Source organism: Psammomys obesus, unplaced genomic scaffold (assembly GCF_907164565.1).
Source record: "Psammomys obesus unplaced genomic scaffold, mPsaObe1.curated_primary_1811, whole genome shotgun sequence".
In the NCBI taxonomy this organism is placed as follows: Eukaryota; Metazoa; Chordata; class Mammalia; order Rodentia; family Muridae; genus Psammomys; species Psammomys obesus.
The window spans coordinates 31,402,947-31,416,620 of NW_026596057.1; the positions used below are offsets into that span (position 1 = coordinate 31,402,947).

The 13,674-nt window shown below is 38.4% G+C and overlaps 1 protein-coding gene across 3 annotated transcripts in view; it reads left to right on the forward strand.

Moving 5' to 3' along the window:
• Positions 1-9,191: 9,191 nt before the first annotated feature.
• The window catches only part of Ptprc (protein tyrosine phosphatase receptor type C), a 117,451-nt gene continuing 112,968 nt past the window's right edge, over positions 9,192-13,674 (forward strand). For all 3 annotated transcript variants that reach the window (XM_055624670.1, XM_055624671.1, XM_055624672.1), the window contains exons 1-2: positions 9,192-9,261; positions 9,344-9,455. In XM_055624670.1, coding sequence (XP_055480645.1) covers positions 9,383-9,455 — 73 coding nt within the window. In that variant the 5' untranslated portion in view covers positions 9,192-9,261; positions 9,344-9,382. The remainder of the gene's footprint in view (positions 9,262-9,343; positions 9,456-13,674) is intronic.

Sequence of the window (13,674 nt, forward strand, 5' to 3'; positions counted from 1 at the left end):
GTAAGGAATTTGTCCTTGATGATTAATTAATGACTGTATTTTCCACTATAGAAAGATATGGCATGGAACATGCTTAGTTTTGATGATCATTGTTCCCCGCATGACAGGCAAATAATTGTCTTCTATCAGAAGCTCATTTGTTGAATGAAAAAATATTAATGTCCACTTCTGTAGTAACCTCATATAATGTGTTTTTATATAAGTTGTGTAATGAAAACTATTGAAAATGCTTTGAGTAATTTGAGTGATATTTTACTTAACTATATTGTCAGTCAGTTGTACTTGTTTTAAATTTTTATTGATCAAGCTTTGGAATTGTTTCAGATGTATTCTGGAATAAACCAATGTGTTTACTCTCTGAAATCCAGATACCTTTCTAAGGTTGATAAAATGGCATTACTATTGTATGTATACATTCTCCATTTTAATATGATTACATGTCATACAGTTTTCATTGGGCCTCTGTTTTATCAAATACTTTGAATAAGAGCAAGTTAATGGAACACAACTGTTTTCTTGAAGAAAGGCATGGGCAATGATAGAGTTGTTCACTACAAATGAATTTCAATAGGCTTGTATGAGCAAAGATGGAGTTTTGTTTCACAGTTGATATGCTGTTAAACCAGTGCAATTATTGTTGAACTAAGTCTTCATGTCTCTAACCAAGTGTGGTGGTTTGAATAAGAATGCCCCCACAGATTCATATAGTTGAACGCTTAGTCACCAGAGAGTGGAACTGTTTGAAAAGATCATACGGATTAGGTGTGGCCTTGTTGGAGTAAGTCTGCACTTGTTGAAGAATGACTGTCACTGGGGATGAGCTTGGAGGCTTCCAAAGCCCATGTGGACCCAGCCTTTTTCTCTGTCGACATATAAATCAGAATGTGCCTCTCAGCTGCTGCTCCAGTGCCTGCCTGCACGCTGCCGTACTCACCGCCATGATGATGATAGACAAAACCTCTATAACAGAAACTATAAGCAAGCCCCCAATTAAATGATTCCTTCTGTAAGTTGCCATGGTCATAGTGTCTCTACACAGCAATAGACAGTGACTAAGACATCAAGCTGGAACCAGAGCCACCACGAGATCAGGCTATGCCACTTTTGGGCATGCCCCTGAAGGAATGAGACCCAGCTCTGCCACTTAGGGCATGCACCCGCAGGAAGCAAAAATGCTGAAATTCAGTGAACATCCATGCTCACTGCCGCTGTATTTACAAAAGCTAGAAAATGGAATTAGCTTCAAAATCCCTCATGAGATGCATGATAAGTAAGCTGCTGTACATATACACAGCTGGGTATTACACACTGATCAGCTCTAAAGACAAAGGGAATCAGGAAATTTTCAGAGAAGTGGATAGAACTAGAAAAAAATTAGACTGAATACATTATTTCAGACTGAGAAAACAAAATTTGCATACCCACTCTAATATGTAGATCTTGGTTTTAAATCTTTCTGTGTGTTTTTACCTTGGACCATAAGAGGAAGCTAGCAATCTGGGCATTTGGGGGCACAGGTATATTAAAGAGGGTGATAAACTAGATAACAAGTAAAGGGAAATCAAAGAAGTAAAATCCTTATGATAAAAAGACTTGGACAGGAAAGGCTATAGGAATATGGGATAAAAGAAGGGAGTGTGGGGAGAAGGCTAGGTTAAAGGAAAGGTCTATTAAGTAGCCTTCGGAAAACCTACTATCTTGCCAGCCATTTAAAAATATAACTGAGAGTCACATGTGATATGACAGGAGGTGGAAGGACACGGGGGCTAAAGGTTTAAGCCATACTGTTGTAGAAACGGGGGTAGAGAAAGATGGAGAGAGTAGAGTAATTAAAACTAAGGGTCCATTAAAAAAGCCTTATGGAAAGCAAATGATTACTAAGCTAATTTCAAAATACAATTACAAATAAAAAGGTGCTTAAATGGAGGTGCCCTACGTGGCTGTACAATGCAGTTTACAGACTATTTTAATTTTTAAATAAGAAAAAAATGGCAAAATCCAGCACAGGGTACCGACTATTGGTCAGGGAGGCTTCAGAAGTCAACACTGTACATTTCCATTGCTTTGTTTACCAATATAAATATGTAGTATAGCCCTATTGCTGAAGACACAACATACTTTGCTTATAAGACCTACAGAAATTTGAAACTGCCTAGGACGCTTCTTTCCTCCTTGCTAGCTCTTATGGTGACAAAGTGCTGTGCAGGTTGTAGGGAAGTAGTCTTACCCTGCATGGTATAATATTAAACTATCATGTAAATTGTGATCATTGATGTAATAGTGACATAACAGTTTTTGTATAACCACCACTTTCTGACTGTGTCTGAAATCTACTCCACAGGAAGGATTTCATACCTGATATGGTAAAACTGATTTAAAGCCCATGGCTGGGAAGATTTTAGTCCCTGGAGTGGAGCCTATTATTTGTATTTTGCTAAATGATCATTTTCAAATTCTCTTCTGAATATTTATGTTTATACCCATAGACCTGGACTGTTCTCAATATTGGCCAGAGACTGTTTCTTTCCAAGTGGTCAGTGGTTAATAGATAACCATTACTCGTCAAAGTATTAACATTAAGAGATTGGGTGTTCAACCCTAAATGAGACTTCTTTAACAATTAGCTCCCAAAAACCCAATAACCAAGGTCAGGGAACAGGAGGAAGAAGAGGCAGATATACATATATGAAAGTTGTAAAGGAGAAATGTAAAAGAAAAGGAAATTAACAACCACAAATGAAAGAAAACATGTGATGGACCATGGGAAAGGGAGGTTTTAAAAAGAGGGGAGATATAATGCAGTGGTACTATGGGGTGAAGAGGAGAACAGAGAAGGAAGGACTAAGTGGAGTGAGGAACAAAAAGGTGAGCTAGAGGACAGAAATAACTAACACTAGTGATCTGTAGAAAATGTCTTAAAATATATACATCTACAGTTATAAAAAGAGTTTAAATGAAATTACCCAGTAGCAGAGTGATGATGTTTTACTTGACACCACGGGGTAGCAAATAAAAATGCTCAATGCTGGGAATGGTCACATAGACCCAAAAATATTTCTTGAACTCTTTGTTATCTTCCAAAAGTTGATGGTAAGACACTACTGCTGAAGACAACACATACATGAGTCATAGATCATGGATAAATAAAGCTGGTACTAACCTGGGAGCTTTATCCCTATTGGTCAGATTCATGATGCTAGAAAGTTCAATACTCAATACTAGAAGAGAAAAATAATCATCAGTTTTACTTATCTGTGAACCAAGCAAGCTACAGAGGTTAACTGACTATAAAGATAGGCCCATTGGTGCAATAGTGGCGCCAGTGTCACAAGAATAACCAACCACTTTCTGATTGGATCTAAGGTTCCTCCATAAGATTAAATCAATACTTAGAATCATTGGATTCAAGAACCTGAAGTGAGGTGGACCACAAGTCTTATGGGAGAAGCTACTACTGTTATTCTATAAAAATGGACATAATGTTAAATTGCATCTTAATGTCTTATCATTATAGATTAGTACATCTCTCAACCCTTATCAAAGACTTTGCTTTTTGAAGATGGCAATTAACACATAGGCCCACCCTGAACATAATGCAAAGAATAAGAGACTGTATAATGTTCAGTCCTAAATATGACATATATATCATAACCTGTAACTCCAAGGCTCAAAGATTAGTGTTTTTATTTTTTTAATTAATTTATTTTTATGTATTACAGTTTATTCACTTTGAATCCCAGCTGTAGCCCCCTCCCTCATCCTCTCCCAATCTCAACCTCCCTCCCTCTCTTCCTCCAGTCCACTGATAGGGGAGCTTCCTCTTCCATCTGACCCTAGGCTATCAGGTCTCACCAGCACTGGCTACATTGTCTTCCTCTGTGGCCTGGTAAGGCTGCACCCCCCCCCCCCCCACAGGGGAAGGTGATCAAAGACCCAGCCACTGTGTTCACTTCAGAGACAACCCCTGTTTCCCTTATTAGGGAATCTACTTGGAGACTGAGCTGTCATGGGCTACATCTGAGAAGGGGTTTTTGGTTATCTCCATGCATGGTCTTTGGTTGGAGTATCAGTCTCAAAAAAAGACCCCTGTACCTACATTTTTTGGTTCTGTTGCTCTTCTTGTGGAACTCCTTTAGGTCTTTCTATCTCCCCCCTTTCTTTCATAAGTACTAAAATCTGTACACCTAAAGAAGCTAAGCAAGAAGGAGGACCCAGGGTAAGACAATCAATCCTCATTGAGAAAGGCAAATAAGATAGATGTCAAAAGAAGGAGAAAACAGGAGCCTACAACAGAGAACTTCTGAAAGACTCTACTCAGCACGATATCAAAGCAGATGCTGAGACTCATAGCCAAGCTTTGGGCAAAAGACAGGAAATCTTATCAAAGATTATTGTTAAAAAAAGTGGAAAAGTTCTGAGAGACATAATAGTAGATGAATACAAGGGAAAAATATGTTCTTAACACATCTGAGCCACTTCATATGTGAACTCAAAATGGTTTTGACAACATTCATAAGACTTAGGAAATCTCAGACAGGCCTAGGAAGCAGGAGAGGAATCCTAGTTTGGGGAAGGGAGAGAGCAGAAGCTCCACTCTTATCTGAGGAGATATTGGCAATTATTAACTACTGGGGAAAAGAAAGTCAGTGTAGGCTGTGGTGAGTCAAATACGTTCCAATGGATGGTCATGCATTCAGGAATTGTGAGCAGCAAAAATTAGACTCCATGGGTTTAAAACCCAAACAAACAAACAAACAACAACAACAACAAAAAAAAATGAAGGCTACAAAACTGGATAGGGAAGAAGTGGGTAGATCTGTGAGTAGTTGGTAGGAAGGGGAATATGATCAAAATATACTATATAGATTACTCAAAAATTAAGGAAAAAAAAGAGAGAAAGAATGGGGCATTACTGTTTTAATGTCCTATCTTTTAGGGATAGAAAGTTATAAAACTACACAAATCAAGCAATTGGAGAAAGAGGAAAAATGAGAGACTAGTAAAGAAAGTAAGATGAGGTTTGGGTTCACATCGTCACTTGTGCACTTCTTACCTGTGATAGGCTCTGAGGGTTTTGCAGATCTAGAAGAACATCTAAGGGGTATCTAGGTACTCTTAAAGGAATAAGGACAAGCTTTGTAGGACAGGCTAAACAGCTACCCCACCACCCCAGTGTCCCTTCCTGTTAGAACTCACCGGAAGTTCAGAAGGCTGGAGCTGGGAGCTGTGGCAATAGCAACCTGAGTTCAGTAAGGTTTTGGCCTCAGCCATGTAAAGGAACAGACTCCACATACATCACTAGGACCACAGCTGCTAGTGGTATAGAATGCATTGCAACAGGTGGACTCTCTAACTAGTTCCACTCCAGTGACTGAAAAGCAGCTTACCCAGTCAAGGGCTGAACTGAAGTTCTCCTTGCTAAACCCATTTTTGCTATGGCACAAAATGAAACTTTGCAAAAGTGGCATGATACTTATAACAACTAGGATGCCGTCTACAAGCCCCATTCTTAAAGCCATCCAGGCTCTCCTAGGACCAACGTCCTTTAAAAGCCACTGAGAATGCCCCAGTAATTGAACCAACAGCTAAACCATTAAAGTACTGGAAGGGATAAAATGCATCCCTGTAGCTGCTTCCTGGTATATAGATGGCACTAGTAAACACATGAAACAGGAGTGGGTAACTATAGCAACACATATGAATGCAGACACTATGTGGCAGGAAGAAAGAGAAGGCAAAGCAGTCGTGAGGTAAGTTAAGAGCAGTATGAATAATAATAGCTCCTCAGACTTGGGAGACATGTTCTCTGACAATCTGTGCTGACAGTTGGGCTTTATAGAGGCCTCACTTTATGGATGTCCCACTGCAGAAAGGGAGACTGGCAGGTGCTGGCTACTGTAGAGGCAACAAATGTGGAAAGAAATATTTAACAGAGCTCAACAGAAATCAGAATCTCTGGTAGTTTTCTGTTTGAGAGCCCACAGCCCTGGAAATCAGGAAGCAGATACCCTTATTAAGATATAGGATATTTTCTCTCAGGTACCCTTGGAAGCTGCCCACTGGGTCCCAGTAAGTCTGGTCATAGGGGACCAACAAAGCAGCTGCATACAAGTAACAGGGAAGCCATCACTAAGGGTCCCACCCAACTACGTGTAATGTATGCCTGTCCACAAAGAATTGATAGTGACAGAGGTTCCCTCAGTCAATTGTTCTCTGTATCATGACCAATTGATACTCTAAAACAGTTTCGATTTCTTACAAAAAGAAGCTTCTTTGATGCAGTAAGGGCTACACTTATGTATAGTTATAAGGATACGTTTTCCAATGCAGGAGCTAAGAATTATTTTGTTCTAGTAAAGTGGTAGGAGTAGGTTTTCCTCAAAGGGCTATGGTCTCACTTAGCTCAGGTAGTTGGCAATGTTCCCGGTGTGAGGCGTAATTTCCCTCGTGTTGAAAGGCTGCTGGTATTCACATATGAGTGCCCCTATCGCACTTTAGGAATATATTGCCGTGTTGTTCATTATTGTGGTTCATAGGTTCCACAGATGGCTGTGTAGGACTATTCATTGCTTCCCTCCCCAGGCAGATGGTACAATGAAAACCAGCCCACAGGAAGGAAGCTTTCAGATTGGATCTAGCTTTTCTGATTAGATCTGAGCCCTGTGTCCAGAGTGTGGTACCTTCAGCAATAGGGGCTTCCCTTCAGCCTTTGGGATTCCAGCAGGTATCAGCAAAAGCCTGTAATGTTCTGAGAGTCTCATGGACTACCTTGACCAACCCAAATGGAGAGCTCTCCTGTCCTGTATTGGCTGTTCTGTCAGATAGCATATGGACCTCGTGAAGAGAATTGTCAGCCCAAGTGGCGTAGCTTATATGTATTATATATAATTTGGGGTAAACAGAAAATAGTACGATTCCTTAAGGTTTAAAATTTTATTATCAAGAGTTTAAGCTGTAAGGTTATTTCTATGTACACAAGGAAATGCAAGGCTGACCCTGCAGCTCCTTGTAATCAAAGTGAGGAAAACAGGTAAGTTTTAACTATCAAAAATCTTATCTGTAGGGTGTTGGGGAGTTGGCTCAGTGGCTTGCTTGTGCACACATGAGGACCACCAAAGTTTGGATCCCCAGAACACATGTAAAAGTAACTATGCATGTGTATAACCCAGTGCTGGGGGCTCAGAGACAGGGGCTCATTGGCTATGCAGCCTACCCTAAATGGTGAGCTCAGGCTCAGTGAGAGACCCCAACTCAAAAACATATGTGGTGAGTAATAAGAGGAAGACTCTCAACATTAACTTCTTTCCTTCACATGTACACTACCCTGTACACACACACACACATACACACACCCACAATTTACAAAAATACAAACCCCTACAGTATTTCCTAATCAGGGATTATAGTAACTTTGGGGTTCCAACTGCCTACCTGTCTCCCATACATTATCGATATATTTTAAACTATAAATTATAGTATGTTCTTTTATTTTTAAGTTCAAGTAGATAGCATAATTGTATTAGATCTATTCAATTGTACTGTTGAAATCATAGAGACTTTTTTTTAAGCTGCAGGCATTTTCTTATTGGCACATTTACTAAGACTACTATCAAAAAATGAAAAGTATTAAATATTAAATTTCTAATTTCATTCTACATACTCATCCTTATACCCACAGATAAGTGGAACATTCAGTCCTCATCAAAGATGCTTCTTTTTGCAGTAGACCAAGGCCTGTATAGGAGGCCACAGCTGGTCAAACGTAGAAAATGGCTGACCTTGAGGTGCCTGGGCCTAATAAATATATCTGTAACACAACCCCTATACTCACGCTCAGGAAACAGATGAGGGAACAGAAAGAATGTAAAAGGGAGAGGACAAGGAAAATAGTGTCTTTTATAGGTATACAAGAAAGGTGCACTCACGAAACCTCAACAATGGCTTGCTGCCTTCACAAGACCTGAACAATGACAAGGTCAGCTGACATGGGGAAATCTCAGAGGCCCCTACCCCAGATGAAACACGAAAGGTAGTTAAGGACTGTTGAGAGTGAGAATTAATCTTCCCCAGGGTGAGCTCCCTAATTAATTATATGATACCAAGTGGTCAGCCCTAAGCACAGATAGACAAACATAGACTCAGACACGGACACAGACACTTACATACACAACACTATAAAAACTCAGTTGGTTGTACGTATGTGTGTATATGAGTTCATGTGTGTGTGTGTGTAATGATAATAACAAAGGAAAAGGTCATGAGTTTGAGATGGAGCAGTGTATTGGACATAGGAGGGGTTCAGGAAAAAGAAGCAATGGGGGAAATAATGTAAATGCATTATAATGTAAATATAGATTATACAGTATGTACAGTATTATAATGTAAATACAGGAGTGTGTGTGGCAGGGTGGGAAAGAATCATGATAAGAAAGAACAAGTTAATTCTGTAAAAGATAACACTTGATTTTCATTGCTCTGGTGAACAGCACAGAGCAACCCCAAATGTAGAGGTATTCCTATCTAGAAGCAGAATTCACTGAGGCAGAAGGGAGATTCTCACTGCACTGCTCAGTAATACCCGAATACAACCAAATGAAACCACCACCACCCCTCCCCCCCCCCCCCAAAAAAAAAAAAAAAAAAAACATTGGGAGGCTCTTTAAGCCCAGTGAGGGTAGTTTTGCATAGGAAAGCCACAAAACTAAGGAAACTGGCATATCATTTGAGTCCGAACTCCTTACGTAAATAGCAGGAGCTGGCAGACATAAGGAAAAAGACAGCTAGCCAGTCTGGTTCACTTGGTCATCTCGAACTATCTTCAGAGCCTCGACCAGCTTAGTCACTGTGTTATCTGCCAACCCCTATGTTGTTATAGCCATGCGGAATCTGTTTTGTCATATCTTGGGTAAGAAATTTATCGATGACTTGGGAGGGATGTGTTATTTTTGAAAAAATCTTTCTCAAAAGAAGATTATAAGGGAGCAACATTTGTGTAGTTTAAGGCTGTTTTCCTTTAGAGGAAAATTGAGAAGTACTAACAGCGTAATTACTTGAATTAAGGAAGTAAGAAGCCATTGCACTGACTTTGAACAACTTTTTTTTTTAACTTCCTGCAAAGAGGACCCTTTACAGTATTTTTGGAGAAGTTAGTAAAACCGAATCTGACATCACCATTTAGCAGTGCATGTAGCTAGCAAGTGGTTTGTTCTTAGGGTAACAGAGAAGGAAACCTGCTCCCCATCTGATAAGACAGAGAACAAAGTAGGCATTCGTTTCTTTTATTTTTTGACTTAGCTTTGCAGAGACAAACTTCTAGGGAGATAATCATTATTTTGCCTTTCAGGGGGACGCTATTTCTTAGGGACACTGCTGATCTCCAGATATGGCCATGTATTTGTGGCTCAAGCTTCTGGCCTTTGGCTTTGCCTTTTTGGACACAGAAGTATTTGTCACAGGTAAGCACATCCATATTTGTTTTTACTGCCTCATATTTCATTCCTTTTTCAGGGAAGGCTGGTGTGAGGTGAATATTTTTAAAAGTTGTGTGGGATAGATAGTAAGAACGTCCGCTGCTACTCCGTAGTCAAGCTTCTAATAGCTCAGAGAAACAAGACCTACCAAAGGGCAGCAACATTGTTTCTGCTCAAAAGACATAAGTGTTTGGGGGAAGATGATACAACTTAATAGGAAAGCTGTCTCTGTTTTTATTTGCAAACTGTTCAAGGATGTTACTAAAGCAATAAACTTGAATCCACGTCTGCCACAGTTAAAGGAATTGTTAAGTACGTCAGTTTTTATGATTTTGATAAAAATATGAATGGTTTAAAATCATGAGACAGATTTGGTTGTGTGCAAGCCAGTCTCTTGAGACAAGAAGTTGCTTCCTCAAATGTTGATGATTATTAAAATAGGGTCTCAAATGCTTGGCTCCAGAAAGGCTCAAAAATGTTAGGTGCTTTTTAAAAGTTAACTTTTCATGTTATCTTATCCAGAATGAGTTTTGAATTAATAAATTTAGTTACTCGATAATGGCTTTTATGAATTTTGCTGTGGAAATTCTGGTAGAGCCACCGCCCTTCCTGGGTGATGGGTAGGTAGCACAGCCTTGAAGAAGCAAAAATGTTAAAATTCCCAAGATTCACACAACACTGTGTCCTTCAGGACAGTATAAACAAGAGGATGCTGCTTACTTGCTTAAGTTCAAGATCTTTCCACACTTCTGGTCTGGTCAATAAATATTTCTTGAGTAGTGTTATTTTGGGATGTGAGTTTTGTTGATAGCGTTTCTCCTTATAATGTTTAATCTAAGATAATTTTAAATAGAAAAAATAATCTTATCAGAATTCAATTTAAAAATTTTCTTATGTTTTACTCCTCTGATTTTCTTCTGAAACACATAGCACTAACATGATTAATGTATGTTTTGGGTCATTTATGAGCCTGGAAAAGAAATACAGCCTGAGATAACTTTCTTGTTGATGTCATCACAACAAGCTTGTTTTGCGTTTGAATTGGATTATTAAAAATCCATTTAGGTAAACTGTGAATTTTCTTGGTTCAGGTTTCCTGCATAAAGATGATTTTAAAAGATACACAAAGCCACAGAAATTTGTCACAATTCACAAACTATTTCTCATGCAGTCATCCCTCTATGATTTTTTTTAAACCTAAAGAAAATTATGAAGAAGAATTTAAGGTTGTGTATATGAATTTTGTCATAAATCAGCATATTTCCACTGTAAGTATTCTCTCAGGGAAAGTTGACAATTCTTTTTAAATGAGTGTAAAAGAATCCTTCAGGTAGCAGAGCAAATCACCCCTGAATTATAAATCAGGCTATTTAACATTTTTTTTTTTGCCCAAGAAGCATCTTTGAATTCATTTTCAAAATGTGTATGAAGGGATCTAGAAACCTTTAAATTCACTTTGCTAAATATTTTATTCAATAAATAGAAAGGTCATTAATCAATATATAGATAGTAGATAGTTGATAGATAGATGACAGTTTTGGGAGACCAAGTTTACCACAATTGCTCCAATAATACAGAGGGTAAATATTTTTCTACAGGACACTGATAGTCCTCCTTAACATGTATTTTTAGTGTTGAAAATACATACACTTACATAATCATTTGTAATAAAAAATGGTGTTTAGCATTTCAAGACACATTTTTGATTTAATGTTGAGAATTTATTAAAGCTTTAGATTATATACTTTTCTTTTTTAAGCAACAAATGACTTAGTCCTACATTTTATTTTCATGCATTAAGTCAGTATCTATAGGAAATAAACTTTCAGGCAGCTCCTTTTTATTATATGCCCCAGAAAAGTAAAGAAAAACAGCAAAATATAAATGTGATATCAATGGAAAAGACACACAACTCCAGCATTGCATTTAGTTTCTGAAATCCACACGAGAACAATATCAAATTTGAACTTCTGGGCAACAGTGATGCTGTGTTCACATTTACAAAATGTCTCTAATCTCTTTGTTCGGTGCCTCTTTGCCATGACAGCTAGACACTGAATGCTTGTTTATAACTTGTGATTCTAAGGCACAGTGATGGAGTAGAGAGTGCAGGTAGAGTGCATGTTTTCTACCCCTCGTAAAGTCCTAATGCTAGGTCTGTCTAGCCCCTTCCCGTCACCTAACGGCTGAAGGTGTCTTCGTCTGTGCTGTGAACAGTGGGCATTGAGTTATGTTATGAGTCATAACAGTGAGAACTCATTTCCTGATCACAATTCTTAATTCTCCATCAATATCAAAATATCTCATGCAACAAGTATGTACTTGACCTCGCACACCATAAGCATTTGATGCAAATTATTTAATGAATTTGATAAGCACTCCTGTTAAGTTCTAAAAATAACAGGGGAGCCTAGGCTATGGGAATGGCGACTTACTACTTAATTTTTTTCTTTTCTTTTTTTAAATTTTTTTTTATAGTTAACAAGTTTTTCATGACCCTTGTCATTGCTAGATTTTGAAAAGTACTTTGTTAGAGGAAAGAAAGATGGATTAGAAAGGAGGAGTTACTCTGTCTTGACTGACACTCTGAGCACAGGGTTGGAGTGGTAAACCTCAGGCAGCTGCCTTCTCTTCACTTGGATATCTTTCCAACACTGTCAATGAGTGTGGCATGCAGATATTTCTACACTGATTCCATTCACATACATACTGACATATATACTGACCTATAGACTAGCAGGCATAACATATATACATAGTGCTTTGTTTATATGTTGTTATCATCTATCATGTCTGTCTTTACTAGATATCTACATACACACAATTACCTGTTCAATACTGAGGTTTTATGAACACAAGCCTTCAGCGGGTTTATTTTATTTTATTTTATTTTATTTTATTTTATTTTATTTTATTTTATTTTATTTTATTGTTGGTCTAGATTGATTATATCCTCTGTGCTTGTGAGTTTATTTCCCACTTCCATACTAATCCTTCAGAAATGGAAAAGCTCTTTTTCTAAGTGTAGTCATTCACATGCTCCACAAATGACTTTAAAAAAAAAAAAGAACAAAAAACAAAAACAAAACCTATGTGTCCCCACATCTCTGTTGAGAGTACCTCAATTCTAGGCTTCAGTTTTTCTTTTGTATGTAACATTATTACAGTATTTTTTGACCAGTCTGAACCTCATTCTTTCCTTACATTTTAAAGTATTAAAATGGGGAGCCCTTCTGAGATTTCCCTTAACAGCTGTAGTGTCTGCTTTAAAGCCAGCATTCACCGTATACCATCATGACCATCATTCTGCCATGCGTGCAAATAGTAGCGTTGTTTCTGTTCTCCTCTCCTCTTCCCACATTCCTCTTCCTGAACAGCTTTTCTCTATTCCCCTTCACTCCCCTCCTCTCCCCTTCCCTCCCGTCCCCTCCCCTCCTCTCCTCTCCTCTTCTCTCCTCTCCTCTTCTCTCCTCTCCTCTTTCTCTTCCTTTTTTCCATGACTGATTCAAAGAGAACAAGTGGGATCTGGTTTCTACTTCTAGTTCCTCTACATCCTCCAGGCCTTTAAGGTTTTCCATGAAAATCCTGTCCTCCTTGACACTTTCTCCCTCCTTTCCCTTGAATCTGGCAGTTATGATGGTGAGGATAATGGTGGTGATGATGAAAATAAATGAAGTTGTGTTTTTACTGTCTGTGCTCCATATTAGGAAAGAAACTATGTATTGTGCCTTTCTGAAATTCTGTGTCTGGATTTAGGTCAGAGTTCTGGTTAGTTTATGAGTATCTAATGGAATTCCTTAATAAAAGTATTGAGAATAACTGTAGAGGAAGAAGAAGAGGAAGGAATGAGAGGAAAGAGAGAAAGATGGGGAGGGGGAAAACTCTCAGAAAGCAAGGCCAGAAAGAGAAAATGAACAAATAAAAACTGTCAAGAGGCAAACTAAGAGAGTGGAGACAGCAATTTGTCATGATTGCATAAAATTAATTTTAATTAATATCTTTAAAGTTTGACCTTTTTTGTAATTTACCCCTTTCATATCCATCTCATTTCTTGTCAGGAAGTATATTCCCAATTACATAAGAATTCATGGCTTGAGAATATTTTTATTTCTTCCTTGAAGGGTTTTTGCTAATGTCTCGGTGGATGGGATTCATCCTTCAGACACAGATGCCCTTGGGAAGGGAAGTCAGGATGGAAGAGGGA